Source organism: Mobula hypostoma, chromosome 8 (assembly GCF_963921235.1).
Source record: "Mobula hypostoma chromosome 8, sMobHyp1.1, whole genome shotgun sequence".
Taxonomy (NCBI): Eukaryota; Metazoa; Chordata; class Chondrichthyes; order Myliobatiformes; family Myliobatidae; genus Mobula; species Mobula hypostoma.
Window position 1 is genome coordinate 88,765,425 of NC_086104.1, and position 16,525 is coordinate 88,781,949.

General features: G+C 42.4%; 1 protein-coding gene across 17 annotated transcripts in view; it reads left to right on the top strand.

The window, feature by feature from the left end:
- The window catches only part of syne1b (spectrin repeat containing, nuclear envelope 1b), a 504,374-nt gene that overhangs the window by 373,961 nt on the left and 113,888 nt on the right, over positions 1-16,525 (top strand). For all 17 annotated transcript variants that reach the window (XM_063056272.1, XM_063056279.1, XM_063056269.1 and 14 more), the window contains 10 exons: positions 288-488; positions 1,709-1,882; positions 2,009-2,140; positions 3,347-3,543; positions 6,092-6,224; positions 8,253-8,435; positions 9,209-9,358; positions 10,780-10,956; positions 13,750-13,905; positions 15,678-15,833. In XM_063056272.1, the coding sequence (XP_062912342.1) occupies positions 288-488; positions 1,709-1,882; positions 2,009-2,140; positions 3,347-3,543; positions 6,092-6,224; positions 8,253-8,435; positions 9,209-9,358; positions 10,780-10,956; positions 13,750-13,905; positions 15,678-15,833 (1,659 nt within the window). The remainder of the gene's footprint in view (positions 1-287; positions 489-1,708; positions 1,883-2,008; positions 2,141-3,346; positions 3,544-6,091; positions 6,225-8,252; positions 8,436-9,208; positions 9,359-10,779; positions 10,957-13,749; positions 13,906-15,677; positions 15,834-16,525) is intronic.

Below are 16,525 nucleotides of genomic sequence, written 5' to 3' on the forward strand. Positions count from 1 at the left end.
TTATTTACGTTCCTGCCATTTTTTTTGGCAGCACAGAACAGAGCAGAAAAGACTTTGTTTTTAATCAGCAGGAGCTTAAAAGAAAAGGGATGACTGAAATTGGAACTGTCTTAACACTTCTATCATTGTTTGTTAATGCTGTGTCCAATTTGTAAAAGAACTGATAATCTGAAAATTAATCTTCTGCAGTAATTCAGCACAGCTTAGTCTGCCCAAGCTGTCAAATGTAGCTGTCCTAGTAAGGTCAACCTGAGTTAATTAATAAAGCCCCTTTCCCTTTTGTAAAGGATATGTATGAAGAGTTGACAACGATCATTGGCTCCAGGCGCAGTTCTCTGAACCAGAACTTGGCACTGAGGGGCCAGTACGAACAAGCCCTGCAGGATCTGGCCGACTTGACTGACACTGGCCAGGAGAAGATGGCCCTGGACCAGAGGATCCTGGTCACCTCCAGAGAAGATGTCAAGAACCTACTGGATAAACACAAGGTGAGCCTGGTTTACCAGGACCTGAGTGGTTGCCTTCACCATATAGACAGGAGAATAATTGCTCGGTGAGGAGAATCAAGCGATTCTCCATGTTGTAAGACAACCCAGCAGAAAACAGGAAAGATTGGAAACCTGATATTGCCATCCCCAGTGTCAAAAATTTGCCTCTTAAGAATAACAGAAATACGTTCTTCAGCCCTAAAGTTAGTCTGTATTACAGTTACACTTTGCCAATGCAATCATGCCGTAAATTGTACTTGGTCTGAGTCAGACTGGTGGGTGGCTTCGTGTTCGTGCTTCCATTTCCCTGTAATGTTGACACAAGGGACTGCAGATGTTGGAAGGTGGAGCAGCAAGAAACTTGCTGGAGGAACTCAGCAGGCTGAGCAGTATCTGGGGCAAGGGGAGTAGTGCTGTGGGGAGAGGAATTGTTGGACAAAACATAGTAGAGGGGGAGTTGCTAGTATAAAGAGGAGAGGGCAAGTGGTGAGGTAGGAGTCTGAAGTGATTGGTGGACTGGGGGGGGTGTATAGGATGATGCCCATCTATCTGTCATGTTGCACGTCTCAGTCCACCAATTAACTCAGACTCCTGTTGTACAACTTCCCCTCTCCTCTTCATACTGACCTTCGTGCCCTTTCCATTCAATTTTAATGCAGGGTTTCAGCTTGAAATGTTGACAATTCCTTCTGCTGCTCGGCCTTCTGAGTTCCTCCAGCAGGTTGTCTGTGGCTCCCGGTTTCAGCACCCACAGTCTTGTGTGTAGAAGAGTGAACACAATTCCACCCATCAGACTGATTCAGACACAGTTAAACGATCATAAGACATGGAATCAGAATTAGGCCATTCAGCCCATTGAATCTGCTCCACCATTCCATCATTCTCCTGCCTTCGTCCCATAACCTTCGACACTCTCACTAATCAAGAATCTATCAACCTCCGCTTTAAGTATACCCATTGACTTGGCCTCCAGAGTCATCTGTGGCAGTGAATACTTGACCCTGCCTTCCAGAGCTTCCGACCTTAAACCTGATCAGCCTTAGCCAGCTTCTTTAAGGGATCCGAGCCATCTCCCTTCTCCAGGGCGTGCGGAGTGGGGTGGAAGACTCAGGTGCACAAAAAAAGTACTGAATCACTGTAACGTATGTAGGTCTCCAGTACACTGAACTGATCACAGTTTAGATAACCCATGGCTGACTTGGATCTCCACTTTTCCAAAGGAATTTTTCCAGGGGCTCGAGTATCACAGGATCCTGACAGAAACACTTTATAAAAAGGTAAGCAGCTGCCTCCATCAAAAAGAAGCCAGCTGCCAGGAAGAATTGATGAGCAAATCCTCGGTCTTGCTGAAAGATGCCCACAAGAGAGGCGTGGAAATGGAGGGTATTTTGGAGGTAAGCTCTCGGGCACCTGCTTAGAACCTGCAGCTTTTCTCAAAATCACACTCCGAAGTATTACAATTCTCAGTACCTTTAATCATTTGGAGCAGCAATATTTAAATAACCTTCTCCCCGTTATAGACCTGGACCAAGCTGACAAAGGATTATGAGGCCTTGTACAAGCAACTGGAAGGCGTGGAGAACAGCATCCCTGGAGCTGGACTGGTAGAGGAATCGGAAGAGCGGCTTACGGAGCGGATTGCTCTTTATCAGGTTGGTTGTGGCTGATGTGCAGCTCCTGAGGAGGTAGGAGTGAGGCAAGAAAATTCTTCAGGTTCCACCACCTTTCGATCCAGTTGTGGCTTATCTACATTAGCTTTATCAATGTTTCTTTGCTGCATCGTTCAGTCAGGAAACAAATCAAAACCATCAGTCGTAGACTTGAAATCTGATAGAACTTCTCCACCGCCTTCTGGAGGCAGAGTCCCAGATGAATTAGGGTTTGGAAATCTGATCGCATTTCTCAGTGATTCTGTTATTATTTTAAGATTTCTTTTTGAGTTCCTCCCAACAGATGAAATCAACTTTCTTTATCCAATTAATTTCTTAATTTGATGTTGTGTTTGAAGCAGATATAGTGGGGCAAAGGATCTATTCCTGTGCTGTACTGTTCAATATTTTAAAGCATCTTTATCATTTAGTTCAGTCAACTCAGAATCAGGTTTATAATCACCAGTATGTGATGTGAAATTTGTTAACTTAGCAGTAGTAGTTCAATGCAATACATATATAGAATGCATATATTGAATAAATTAAAAATCATGCATATTAAAAAAGTGAGGTAGTGTCCAAGGCTTCAATGTCTATTTAGGAATCAGATGGCAGAGGGGCAGAAGCTGTTCCTGAATCGCTGAGTGTGTGCCTTCAGGCTTCTGTACCTCCTACCTGATGGTAACAGTGAGAAAAGGGCATGCCCTGGGTGTTGGTGGTCCTTGAAAATAGACAGTGCCTTTCTGAGACACTGCTCCTTGAAGATGTCCTGGGCACTTTGTAGGCTAGTACCCAAGATGGAGCTGACTAGATTTACAACCCTCTGCAGCTTCTTTTGGCCCTGTGCAGTTCTGAGGGAAGGCCATTAGCCGGAATCATTAACTGTGCTGTTTTACTCCACGAACTGTGACTGCTGAGCACTACCAGCCTTTGACTTCAGGTTTCCAGCATCTGCAGACTTTTTCTTTTCAGTCAATAACTAACCTGTGCCTCCTGGATGTGCAGACACAATAGGTTGAAAAGGCAGCTTCAGTACTGGGTGATTCTTTCATAAAGTAGTGGATATGTTGAAGAGGCCTTGCTATTGGTCCTTGGGTTGATAACAACAAAATTTTGAATGGCACATTGTACAATGTCTAAGAAGAGTATTGACTCCTGTAGTGAACCTCAGGTGAAATAAATGCATGTTATGATGTCTCTCCGTCCCAGCGGTTAAAAGGCATCCTGACTGAGCATCAGCCACAGTTGCAGCAAGTACTGGAGGATGGGAAGAAGCTCCTGGTGTCCATCAGCTGTGCAGACCTGGAGGTTCAGATATCCCAGCTGAATGAACATTGGCTATCCAGTACCGCTCGAGTGAGCCGGGAGCTACATCGGCTTGAATCAGTCCTCAAGCACTGGAACAGGTAAAAAGGGAGATCTTTGCAATGCAGTGTTGAAATTTTATTTCTTTGTCAGAAGTTCAAATTGAGAGATTTGTTTGGGGGTGGGGGACAAAGAAAACCAAGCATAGATCAAGAGCTTTTGCTGATCTTCTGCCTGTAACCTGAAACTGTTTCTCGTTCCACAGGCGATAACTGACCTGCTGAGTGTTTCTAGCAGTTTTTCTGTTCGTTTCATGATTTCAGCATCTAACGGATTTTGCTTTCATTAGGAAGTTCCAAACCATTTTACCATCGGCTGGGCACTTTAGAAGTGTAGGCACGATTTTAGTGCATGAAGTGCTACAGAGAATTGAAATTGAGGTATTTATTGTGTTCAAACAATACCTTTGACATTGCAGTACACACTCTGTATTGCCCTGACGAACCAGTGTGAGTTATGTACTCTTGTATCTGGATGGGTCTTGGAAGTATAATCTTTTCACCCTGAGGTGGGAGAGTGACTTGCTAAGCCAAGCTTAATTCCACAGGTATGAACAGATATGTACACTTCTTTTTATCACTTGCCCCCCCCCCCCCCCCATCCAGGGGCAGTACTCGGGGAAGACACGACTGGGTCAGCAAAGCTGATCATTCTTCTCCCGGTAGCATCATCACAATGGGTGCTGACCCTGTTTTCGACTGAAGAGTTGGCTCACCTTCCAACATGGATTACTGAATGGTGACTTAAGAGCAGGCAGTTGATTGGGATGATGTTTATATTTTAAGACCACAAGACATAGGAGCAGAATTAGGCCATTCAGCCCATTGAGTCATGACTGATCCTAGATCTCATTCAACCCCATACACTTGTCCTCTGACCATTATCTCTTGATGACCTGACCAATCAGGAAACTATCAACTTCCACTTCGAAATACCCACAGGCTTGGCCTTCACCACAGTCTGTGGCAGAGCATTCCACAGATTCACCACTCTTTGGCTAAAAAAAAATTTCTCCTTACTACTTCTTTAAAATGCCCTCCCTCAATTTTGAGGCTGTGCCCTCTAGTTCTGGATACCCCCACCAGAGGAAACGTACTCTCCACATCCATCTTATTTGGTTCTTTCAACATTCGGTAGGTTTCAATGAGATCCCCCTCTCATTCTTCTATATTCCAGTGAGCAGAGACCTAAAGCTGCCAAATAATCCTCATATGGAAACCCCTTCATTCTCTGAATCATCCTGGTGAACCTCCTCTGGACTCTCTCTAATAACAACATCCTTTCTGAGATATGGGACCCAAAACTGTTGAGAATACTGCAAGTGCGGCCTGACTAGTGTCTTATAAAGCTTCAACATTATCTCCTTGTTTTTATATTCTATTCCCCTTAAAATAAATGCCAACATTGTATTTGCCGCATTTACCACAGACTTGACCTGTGAAATAAACTTCTGGAAGTTTTGCATGAGGACTCCTTAGTCCCTTTGCACCTCTGATGTTTGAATTTTCTCCTAATTTAGATAATAGTCTGCACTATTGTTCCTTTTACCAAAATGCATTATCATACATTTCCCGACATTTTGTGATAGATCTGGGTGTGAAATTGCTGTCGTCAAATTAGTGTAGTAATGTATCGGGTTTAGTGTGCGTAAGAGAAGAATTTAATCCTGTATTTTGCGAGTTCAAATTCTGCTTGAGCTAGTTGTGAAATTGAATTCTGAAACTCGTGTCCTTAAGGCAACTGTCTCCCACCAATTTGGACTCTTACTATTTGAATATTCCAGTCTAGTGCAGGTTATTTATTGATCTGGTTGGAGAGTCAAACTAGTAGTTCTCAGCATCTACCTCTTCCAATCCTCTAAGAATTTCATTGGGTGTTTTGGGACGTTTGAACCTGAGGAGCATAATTTTAAAATGTAGATGGAGACCAGTGACTGTGGGACCGAGCAGTTAATTGGATACTGTATGGAACAGTGCAGTGGTCTTTAGAAGAAGTGAGGTTTACTTCTGCATCCTATCTCATCCCTCTCCACCACCAATACACTCTGAACCCCTGGCTAATTTCTGGGAATGCACAATGTGTGGCACATGTACACGTCTGGTGAGACTGCCAGATGTAAGTCAGTATTACTAGTCCCTCTATTCAGGTCTAAGAGCCTTGTCTTTGCAAAATGTGCGAAAGCAAATAATGTCTGATTAAACAAAAAAGTATTACTGCGAATCGTGGTGAGCCCTCTTCTCCATATGGTTACCCCATTCTGGTTGCTTGGAACTTGAGGGGATGGTGCAGGGGGGAGGGTGCAATGGGGTAGAGAGTTCAGACTTTGGCCAATGCAGAAGTGAGCAATGCTACATATATTTTAGTTGTCTCACTTTTGTGGCAAGATTTTGTATTGGAAGTGTTAACAATGTGCTTTTTAATCAGAGGCAATAATTTCTTCAGGATCCAGAGACTAATGCTCACACCCAAACTTTGGGCACTTTTGCTTTTAAACAGTGATTTCCAATTACTTGCAATCCCTCAGCCTGGTGGGGCTGTATCTGCAAATTTTGCTTGATTTAACGTGATAAATCCTTTACTTGCTCCCAGGTACCAGAGTGAATTTGCTGAATTGAATCAGTGGCTCCAATCTGCAATGGAGCGCCTGGAGTTCTGGAAACTGCAGTCAGTGACCCTCCCACAAGAATTGGATGCGATCAGGGACCATCTTAGCTCATTCCTGGTGAGTTGTCTCACAAGTTACTGACAATTTCAGAGATAGTTGGTCCTTCATGCTCTAGAGACCAGTGAGTCAAATGCTCAACGTGTGTGATTGCAAGCTGCTATGAATATGTAACTAATCATCAATTTCCTCTGGTCAGTGAGGTTGCAGTGTGCAGGCAGTAATTTAGCAATATTTGAAACAGAATTAAAGGGGAGACCGGAAGAAATGACTTTAGCCATTGTAACGTGGGATCCTCTTCAGGTAGTTCATGTCGATGATCCTCTGGGAAATTCTTCCAAAATCCAGCCGGTGGCAAGCTCAAAGAGGAGCATGTATTAGACTGCCAAGCTAAAGAGGAAAAATGCTGACAGTGAAATAATGGGCTTGTTTTCTGTGCTGTTATGCTCCACAGAGCTTTTGGCTCAGTGGCCATTGAGTTGAGATCTCATTCAGGGTAAAAGGAGTGAGTCTCTATTAAGCTCTGTATCATCCAGTGATTAGAGAGCAACACACACCCAAACCTGCACTTGTCATGGTCAATTATTGTACAGCAGAGATGACCTGCTCGGGATTGAATCTACTTGTTAGTGAAAGGCACAGAATTTACCTCTTTCAACAAGATTTTATTAGTAGAATTACCTATTGATGGTGGCTGATGTAGGGGGAAAAGATCCCAACCAAAAAAATGACTAAGCTGCTGATTCTTGTAATAAAAGCATTGTTAGTGTCCTAGAGTGTCTAAGATCATAGGCCCATTTGGTGTGATCGCTTGTGCAGACCTGAACTGGAAAAGTGCGCTGAAATATTAGCAGAGTCAATTTTAATTTTCATTTTTTGATAGTTGTAAGAGTTTGTGCAGAGGCCATCGGTAAGCTCTTAAAATTGCTATTGGCCTTGAAGCCATGCCCCCACAAATAAAAATAATATTTAAAGCATAGCTGACCCTGAATGTTAGATGTTAACATTAGCATCCAAAGTAAGATCCAGAACAATTTCCTGTACCTTTGTGTGATGAGAGTGCTGCACTCCTAACCAACATGCTCCTGAATACAGTAATATCTACACCTGTCCTGCAATCTACTCTGTCAAGGATGCATTCTGTTGTGGAGAGATGTGACTTGCTGTATCTCTGTCAATTTTGTGGTCAGTGGAAGCAGTTGATGCCTTAACTATTGCAGAAGCTTTGCATCTTTGAAGGATATTTGGATGGCATTCATCTCCTCTTGTCATAAAGCTGACTGTAGCTGTCTACGTCCATAAATGAACTGGGCCCTGTTCAGCTTAGCTTTAGAAATCAAGCAGGATCAGGCTTTTGTTGAAAGAGATCAATTGGCCTTGAAGTTTCCACTTGCATGTTATTTCTTGTCTGTAAGTGTTTCATTCCACTGGGCCGTTCAGTATTTTAAAACTCTCCAGGTGGAAGTTAAATTGATTTCACTGAGCTTCTTATATGGCATTATATGGGCAGAGATTTGCCAGAATGATGTATTGGATGAGGGAATATCCATTGACCAGAGAAGATGCAGTTATTCTCAATAAATATAAGAACTTTAGGAAGACATTAATAGAAAAGTTCAAAATGGCGGGGGTGGGGGGGAAACAGATTTTAATTGACAAACTAAAGGAAAAGATATTTCTACGGAAGACTTGATAATCAGAGCATTTAGAATTGAGATAATTGGCAAATGAGGAAGATAGAAGAAATTTTTCTTTGCACAGAAATTTGTTACATTTATGGAAGGTGTTACACAAAGGATGGTGAAAGTGTTTCAATTATAAATTTCAAAAGCATTAGATAAGTATTTGAAAGCCATATTGAGGATAAGTGTAATCTTCAATTCCACTCGATAGAATTGACCAATCAAAAAATTGTCATGGACTGAATGCTGTCTTGCTATGCTGTGTCATTCTGTGATTGTAAGAGCTTGCAAATGACTGATTTATTTTGCCATTGTGTGAACCCTTGGGTACTGGATATCACTGTTCCTTTAGCTAATGGTCTAGAAATTGATTCTGTAAGTGTTCTCTCAATTCTCTTGTTTACAGGAATTTTCGAAGGAGGTTGATACCAAGTCGTCTCTCAAGTCCTCAGTAATGAGCAGAGGAAATCAGCTTTTGCGCCTTAAGAAGGTGGACACAGCAGCCTTGCGATCTGGGCTGGCCCAGACTGACAGTCAGTGGGCAGAACTCCTCACTCAAATCCCACTGGTTCAGGAAAAATTGCATCAGGTATTGGGGAGATCTATGTGGCACTTGGGGTTGGGATTTGGCTGAGGTCTAGTTTGGTTGAAGAGTTTGAATGGCAGGTGTGTGTGAGCAGAAATCTTTGCTTTATGAGGACACTGGCTTCTCCTGCTTCCTGCAGCATTCCTCCCCTGAAATGTTCGAGAGCGTGGGTGGGGGGGCAGAGGGGGGGGGGGAGAGAGAGACAGGCAGTGGAGTTAGATTAGTGTTTTTGTAGACTAGAGAAAGAGGGCAGGACTCTGATCAGTTTGAGTTAGACATAGGCAGTGGTGGGACATTTGAATTAGTTTGAGGCGAAAAGATAGTGGTCTTTTAGACTATTAAAATTGGGTAAGAGATGTGGCAGGAAAATCGGTTTCAATTGGTATAGGGACATGGAAAGAGTTCTTGATTGTTTCAGTTACAAATTCAAATGGAGCGTTTAGTTCTAGTTAAGGCAATATTATGCTTTCTGATACTTTGGTATTTATTACTAATGAGAAGCAATATCTATTTTTGTGGGCAGCTAACTGATATGATTGTGGGGTGAAGGTAACAAATAAAATTGCACAAGCAAGCTAGTGCAGTAAAAAGTTATTGGCATTTGACTAAATGTGGATCTTCTGGTTTTGTTTCAGAGTAGAAATATTTAACTAGAATAACTTACTGAACCGTATACTCCACCTTTTGTGGGATTTAGTGTGTTCTTGGTTGAAGTTTGGTGCTGCTGATTAAGTACAAGACAGTCACGGACCATAAAAATCTCTTTTGTTTCCCAGCTTCAGATGGAGAAGTTACCTTCACGCACAGCCATCAATGAGCTCATGAACTGGATCACCATGATGGATCAAATTATTGAAGAGGATAGCGAGAAGATCAAAAGTGCCGTGGGTTCCCAGGTGATAGAACAATACCTCAGCAAGTACAAGGTGAGGATGAATGTGCACTTGTGCTCCAGTTTTTCACGTGTTTGGGGTTTCGTCAGGATCTTTGCAAACCGTGAGATGCTTTGCATCTCTGAGAATTGTGGCTCCATATTTTTACACAGCAGGTTACAAAGGAGTAGCAATGTAAAATTGATCAGGTCATCTGTGATGTTGTTTGCCAATGCAAGTTATGAACAGGGAGATTTTCCCAAGCTGCTTCTGAGCGTTAACCTTGAGACAGCTAGCCCCACCTGAAAGAGTCGATGTGATTTGGTTTAAAGTTCCATCCAAAACAAAATACCCCTTTCAGAAGAGTGACCCTGGATTATGGGTTTGGGTCTCTGGAGTGGGGTTTGAACCCATCAGCTAATGATGTGGAAGAAATAATTATGTTGCAAAATCCAGGATGCTTGAGTTTGAGTTGCAAACAAAGGTTGCTTCAGAAATACGGCAGTGTGTTGTTGCTGTAGTAATGCTCGACCTCCAATGCAGCAAAGCCCCTTAACAACATGGTTCGATAGGTAAAATCCTCTACGTGTAAGGGTGTGTTGTGGTCACTGATGTAGTTTGACCCACAGAAGCAGTCATGTTATCAAACTAGACAGGACTGGGTTATCAGTGATGATAAGCTCATAAGAACACGTGGTTTATATCAGGTTCCTGACTTGTGCATGTGGTTTACATCAGTTTCCATCAGGTTTACATCAGAGCATGTGGTTTACATAAGTTTTCTGACCTGTGAACGTGGTTTACATCAGGTTCCATCAGAGCATCTGGTTTACATCAGGTTCCTGACAAGTGTTGAGCAGAGTTCAGGTTGCTAAAGAGGTGCCGTGATGCTTTACTTATTACCAGCCAATGATGGAAAAATGGAAAGGTGAAAATCAAAAAAACCTGCAGATGTTAGATTTCTGAAATAAAACCAGAAAATTCTGAAAGCACTTGGCAGATAAAGCAGTATCTGTGGAGGAAATGGAGTTGACAGTTCTGGGTTGGAGATCCATCGTCAGAGCTGCAAAGAGAAAAATCAGATTGGTCTTCTGTTTCAGAGAGGGATGGATAGAGCAAAGGGAATATCACTGATGGGGTGCAATAAATGTGGCACTTATAAGGTGATTGTGCTTATTTTTTCTGTTTGCATGATAGCATGACAGTAGGTCATGCTGAGCTGGCCTGTTTATCCCATTGGGGAGAGGAAAACTGAGCCAGAATCTCATATGGATGACTAGCAGAAATGGCTAGTTCTGATTTGGACAGAGAAAAAATGGGTTGTTTAAAGCAGGTGAATTTGAAACCTGGAATTGAGAATTCATACCTTGGACAATAAGTTCACAATGTTAATTTGCAACTACAAAATTTGTTTGTATCTTGGGGCCCATGATATTGATAGACTGGCCACACAATAACTTCTTTGCACTCTCTAGGCTTTCAGGATCGACCTGACCTGTAAGCAGCTGACTGTGGACTTCGTGAATCAGTCAGTGCTGCAAATCAGCAGTCATGACGTGGAGAGCAAGCGCAGTGACAAAACAGATTTTGCTGAGCGCCTGGGAGTAATGAACAGGAGGTGGCAATTGCTGCAAGGGCTCATCACCGAGCAGGTAATGCCTGGAACCTCACATCCCCCCATAACATTTCTCATCACCGAGCAGGTTAACACCTGGAATCTCACATTTCCCCCATAACACTTCTCATCACCGAGCAGGTAATGTCTGGAATCTCACATTCCTCATAACACTTCTCATCATCCGAAGGAGCTTCCCTGAAGATTCTCTTTTTTTTAAATACTCAATGTTTTCATCTTGGGTTTTGGCTCTCCCAGATGATTACAGTACAGAATAGGAGTATGAAGTGTGGTGCTCTTAATTTCCAAGACATCATGAACATGGGATAGACTAGATGAACTAGCTGGCCTTGCTCATTTTTCTATATCACAAGACATTAATAACCTGCAAAGGGTATTGCTGGATGGTCTTGTACAGATACCCCGAGAAGGGATTTTTAATCCTTTGATGGATGTGGGAGGTTATAGTACAATATAAAATAGAGCACATGCTAACAGGGGCAGCTCTTGATGGTACACTCAAGTGGAAACGAGAACAAATAATGTGACAGGACCGTGCTCAGTAAGTGAGTTAGTCAAGCTGGCAGATAGAATTCAGTGTGACGTCATCCACTTTAGCCGTAAAAGGAGAAAGATGGGTCCCGTCCACAGAGAGAAGCTGCAAATATGACACAGCAGAGACAATTACCGCTCTTGTTGTAGAATTTCAGAAAACTACTGAGCAAGATTTAAAAGTGACACCAGATTTGCGAAGTTTTAATGTGTCAGGAAAAGATGAACCCCGGCTTGAGGAGGTGTCCAATTTGTGGCCTTTAAAATTGTGAAAGATGTTGATATATTTATAGCATCTTCACTAGTGGAGAAGAGCAAAACCAGAGTTTCAAAACAGGGAACTTGGAAGAAGCTTCTTTATCTGGAGAAAGGTAGAATGTAGGAGAGCTCTGTTCAGGGAGAGGTTAAGTGGATCTGAGATGAACGTAGGAGGAGAAGGGGAACAAAGTGACGTGTTGATAGGCTGAGTAAAAGGTGGATGGTAAGTAGGTTCAGCAGAAGTTTAAACTCCAGTGTGGATTAGTTGGATGAAGTGATCAGTTTTTGTGCAGTATGTTCTATGAGCAAGACTAACATAATATCAGTCCTTCTCTTGCGTGTGGTGAAACACAAAAGGGCAGACCTTGTGCATTCATTTTGGAAAGCTCCAGCTTGGCCCATTTGTCAGCAGCACATTCCGTTCCTGCACCACAGCCCTGCAAGGACTGTGATCAAATCGGTTAAGTTGATTAAAGATGACGATAGTGAGATGGAGAGGATCTCCACATTTTTCTGTACATTGGATGTTTGACAGTCTTTTGGGTTCTGTGTTTTATAGCTGCCTGTAAGGATACAAATCTCAAAGTTATATATAGAATACATACTTTGATAATGAATGTATTTTGAACTGTCTGCATTGGTGGAGGCATAATCTTCAAACAAGCTTCACAAGTAATGTCAAAAGGCACTTCATCACACAAAGGTTGTGAAACTTGGAAACCCCCTCTCATTAAAAAGCTGTTGAGACTAGTTCAGTTGAAAATTTTGAAACTGACATTGGTGGGTTTTTCTTGCGCATAGAAGAATACAGTACAATACAGGTCCTTCGGCCCACAATGCTGTGCTGAACATGTCCTTACTTTAGAGATTACCTAAGTTCTAGAATCACATTCTGTCTGGTTGGGACTTCTATGTACTGATTACATTCCTGAACACATTTGACAAACTCTTTCCCATCCAGACCTTTTACAGTATGGGAGTCCCAGTTAGCATGTGGAAAGTTAAAAGAGCATAATATTCTGCAGAAATAAAGTAACTCACCCCTAACCTAGTTGAATAGTGGAGAAGGCAAAGCATTGAATGACTCTGTACCTGACAGCTTTCCCACAATGGCTCACACCAGAGTAAGATCACTAGGATAGGTGGTGCTTGCAGCCAAGACGGTCTCAGGGGTCCTAAAAGCAGAAAGAGATGGATGTGCCTTGCACATTAGTCTTTGGGCCAGTGTTTTACACCCAGTAGTCTCTTTTGAAATGCAGTCATCGGTACTACTAACATAGAACAATACACCCATGATGCCTGTGCTGAGCACGATGCCAAATTAAACTAAATCTCTTCTGCCTGTATCCCACCACTCCCAGCACATTCATGTCTCTATCTCAAGGCTATGTAGGTAAGACAGCAGCAAATTTCCATACAATGAGCTCGCATAAACCCTGAGAGAGCAGGGCTTTTGCTTAACAACTTCCATCAAACAGCTGCATCTCGGACAGCAGCACTTCCTCAGCGTTGTATGGGAGCAAAGTGCTTCAATATTTGGAGTAGGAATTGTACCCACAACCTTCGGGAAAGGGAAAGTGTAAAACCCATGCCTGTTTCCATAAAGCTCTCCCACCATTGCTATCAAAGCTCTGTTGTCAGGAAGCCCAAGGGCAGGAGGCATGAGGGAACATAGCTGCCTGCAATTTCTGCACCCAGACCCAGCCCTCACTTGGAAAAGCATCACCCTTACTCTTTTGTCGCTAGGGTTCAGTTTTTGAACACTCTACCCAACAGCAACATGTGAGTGCCTCCACCAGAAGGACTGCAGAGGTTCTAGAAAGTGGCTAGCCCAGGGCAGATAGGGATGGGCAGTAAGTTCAGGTCCTGCTAGCCTGCGCAGAACTAGAAAAACAAATCTTCAGGAAAGTCGATTTGTGTTTATGGGTCAAGAAGGTGGTTATTAACTTCTCATTGGGTCCAATGTGACTGTGCATTAAACTGAGGTTTAATTTGGTTGTAATTTTTTTTAAATTTCCAGATTAGGTCGTTAGAAGGCTCACTGGAGTCGTGGACAGATTTTGAGAAGAATGTTCAATGTTTGAAAACTTGGTTTGAAGCTCAGGAAGAAAAAGTAGAGAAGTGGCGTTCGATTGGTGACCTTGCATTTGTACATACTGCTTTGAAAGAATGCCAGGTAAGGAATTAAACCCCAACAATCTTACTTTCTCACAGCCATGGAAGCAGGACTTGGTCTATCAACTTCTTGCCAATCCTACGTTGATATCCAGGGCTGTATGACAGCAGCCTTTCTAGCTGCATCACTTCCTCATCCATTTCTTTATCCTGTAGCCTGTCATTGAAATGTCATCTGTGCATAATTTCAGTCTCCCTCAGCACAATATTGTAACTTGGATGAGGGCACAGCCCTGTATCCAGAGTATATAAAACAGCTGTACACTTTTATCCTCAGCTCCTTCACCGCTCTTTGTACCCAGGAGAACTCATTAGGTTTTAGGAATGATTGGAAAATCTTCTCTAAAAGGGAAAGTAGAAATCTCTCAACAGAATAACATTATGAAGGGATGCAGATAGATGGGAGTAGGGTGGGGAGAGATGAAGAACTTCACTAAATCACAGACAGTGTTAGCTGCTGACTTCACTCGCCATTTCATATTCAGTTCCTTTGACGATTGGAACAAGACGTGCGAAGATTAATGCGTTGCTTAATGGTTTTTGAAAATCTAACTAAAGACTACAGACCCTGGAACTCTGAAATAAGTGTTCTGTGGTCTGGTCCTCCTTCACTGCCCCTTTTCTCAGCACTGATGAAGGATTCTAGTCTGTTTCTCTTTCCACAGATGCTTCCTGATCTGCTGAGCATTTCCATCATTTCCCTAATTGAATTTTATCCCACTGATATTTACGAGTTTCTCCCCATGACATGCATCTGAAACAAGCAGTCTTGAATATGATGGGAGCAAACAAAAGTATAGATGCTGGAAATGAGAAACAAAAACAGAAAAGTTTGGAAACACTCAGCTGACAGCAGAAACAGTGGAAAAGGCAAAAACTTTTCCAACTTATGATATAGCATTCAGTGTTCATGGTGTGGCCTCTTCCACGTGAGAGAAGCCAAATGCCAGATGAGTAGCTGCTCTGAAGAACGGCTTTCTTCATTTATGCAGGGAGGACTTGAGCCACTGGAAACATACCATTTTTTAAATTCTTCCTTCTGCTCATGCACTGACCTATACTGCTCCAGCAATGCCCAACGTTAGGCCAAGGAGCATTTCTCTGCTATCTGAATGCATTGAAGCCCTCTGGACTTGATTTGAGATTTAATAATTTTAGGTAATAGTACGAAAATGTGATTGATGTTGGATTAGTGTAAATGGGTGATTGAATACACGGGCCCAGGTCCTGTTTCCATCCTGTATGTCGCTACCATTTTATTCCCTTTTTACAAGCGTGGCTGTACCCATCTTGTTTCTTTTTGCTTTTTGTCTTCAACCTTAAGCTGTTCTAGTAATGTAATATCTTGACAGCTTTTTGATCTCTGTCCCATTGCGGACATTCCCATCTCCACCTTCCTGTAACCTAAACTATTTTTTTTCTTGCTTTTCAATGACTGAGGATGTGTCCTTGACCTGAACTGTCAACTCTGTTTCTGTCTCTGCTGATGCCACCTTATCTGCTCAGTGCATGAAACCGATCTGGTTTGTTTTGACTACGTCTATGAGATAAACCACTAATAGATCTGCTAAGGAATTCAGGCACAACATTATTCAGGGGGTGGGTAAAACCTGGTTTGGACCATGGATGTATTCAAGGGAAGCTGGATTGGATGTGAAGTGGGAAAGAATGTTGAGAGCAGAGACAATGTAAGTAGAGTGGGAGGGGGAAACTTGTACACACAGAAGCCATGACTTATTTTTGTGCTGTAAATGTTGTGCTTTTCCTTTTCAGGAACTGGAAAATATGGTCCGAATGAAAGAGAAGGAAGTGGAGAAGGTTGAGCAAAGTGGTCTGCTCCTAATCCAGAACAAGAATGATGAGGTCTCCAGCAGTGTTATGGATACACTGCAAGAGCTCAATCATTCCTGGGCTCACCTGGATCGCCAGGTAGGAATGTTGGAATGATTTTGGGAAGGTGTGTTCTATTGGAGTGAAGTGATAGTGGACTGAATTTCCATTTGTCACGTGACCTCAAGGTCTGGCTGTGAAAAACACTGTAATTACACCATTGTTGTATAATAGTTATTGAATGTCATTGGATAATAGTAACTGATTGGTATTGGTTTATTATTGTCACATGTACCAAGATACCATGAAAAGCTTGCCTTGCATATTGTTTATACATAGCAAATCATTACACAGTACATTGAGGCAGAAGAAGATAAAACAATAACAATGTAGAATAAAGTAGAATTCATGAATTATTTTCAAAAATTCTGGTACCAGAAAAATGACCATAGGGATGCTGATTTGTACAAGTCTAACTGGTTCACAATGCCCTTGATAGAATGGGATCCTGAATCACCAGTAACCACTGGCCTAAGTGTGATGCTTGAAGTATTCAAATGGATGGTAAATGTTCTGTTTTCCACTTCGTCCACAACCAAAAGAGGAAAAATCTTGAGGGTTCCTTCACCAAAAGCAAGCCAAGGGATATTACCTTGCTTAAAGATCCCTTTTGGGGTAACAAAAGAGGTGCCCACTCTGAGCCCACATGTCTGTGCTAAATGTGAAAGCTAGCATGTTAATCCCTGCTGTTTTGTGCAGAAGAGTTGTGCAAGGAGGGGAGAGAGTGCTTT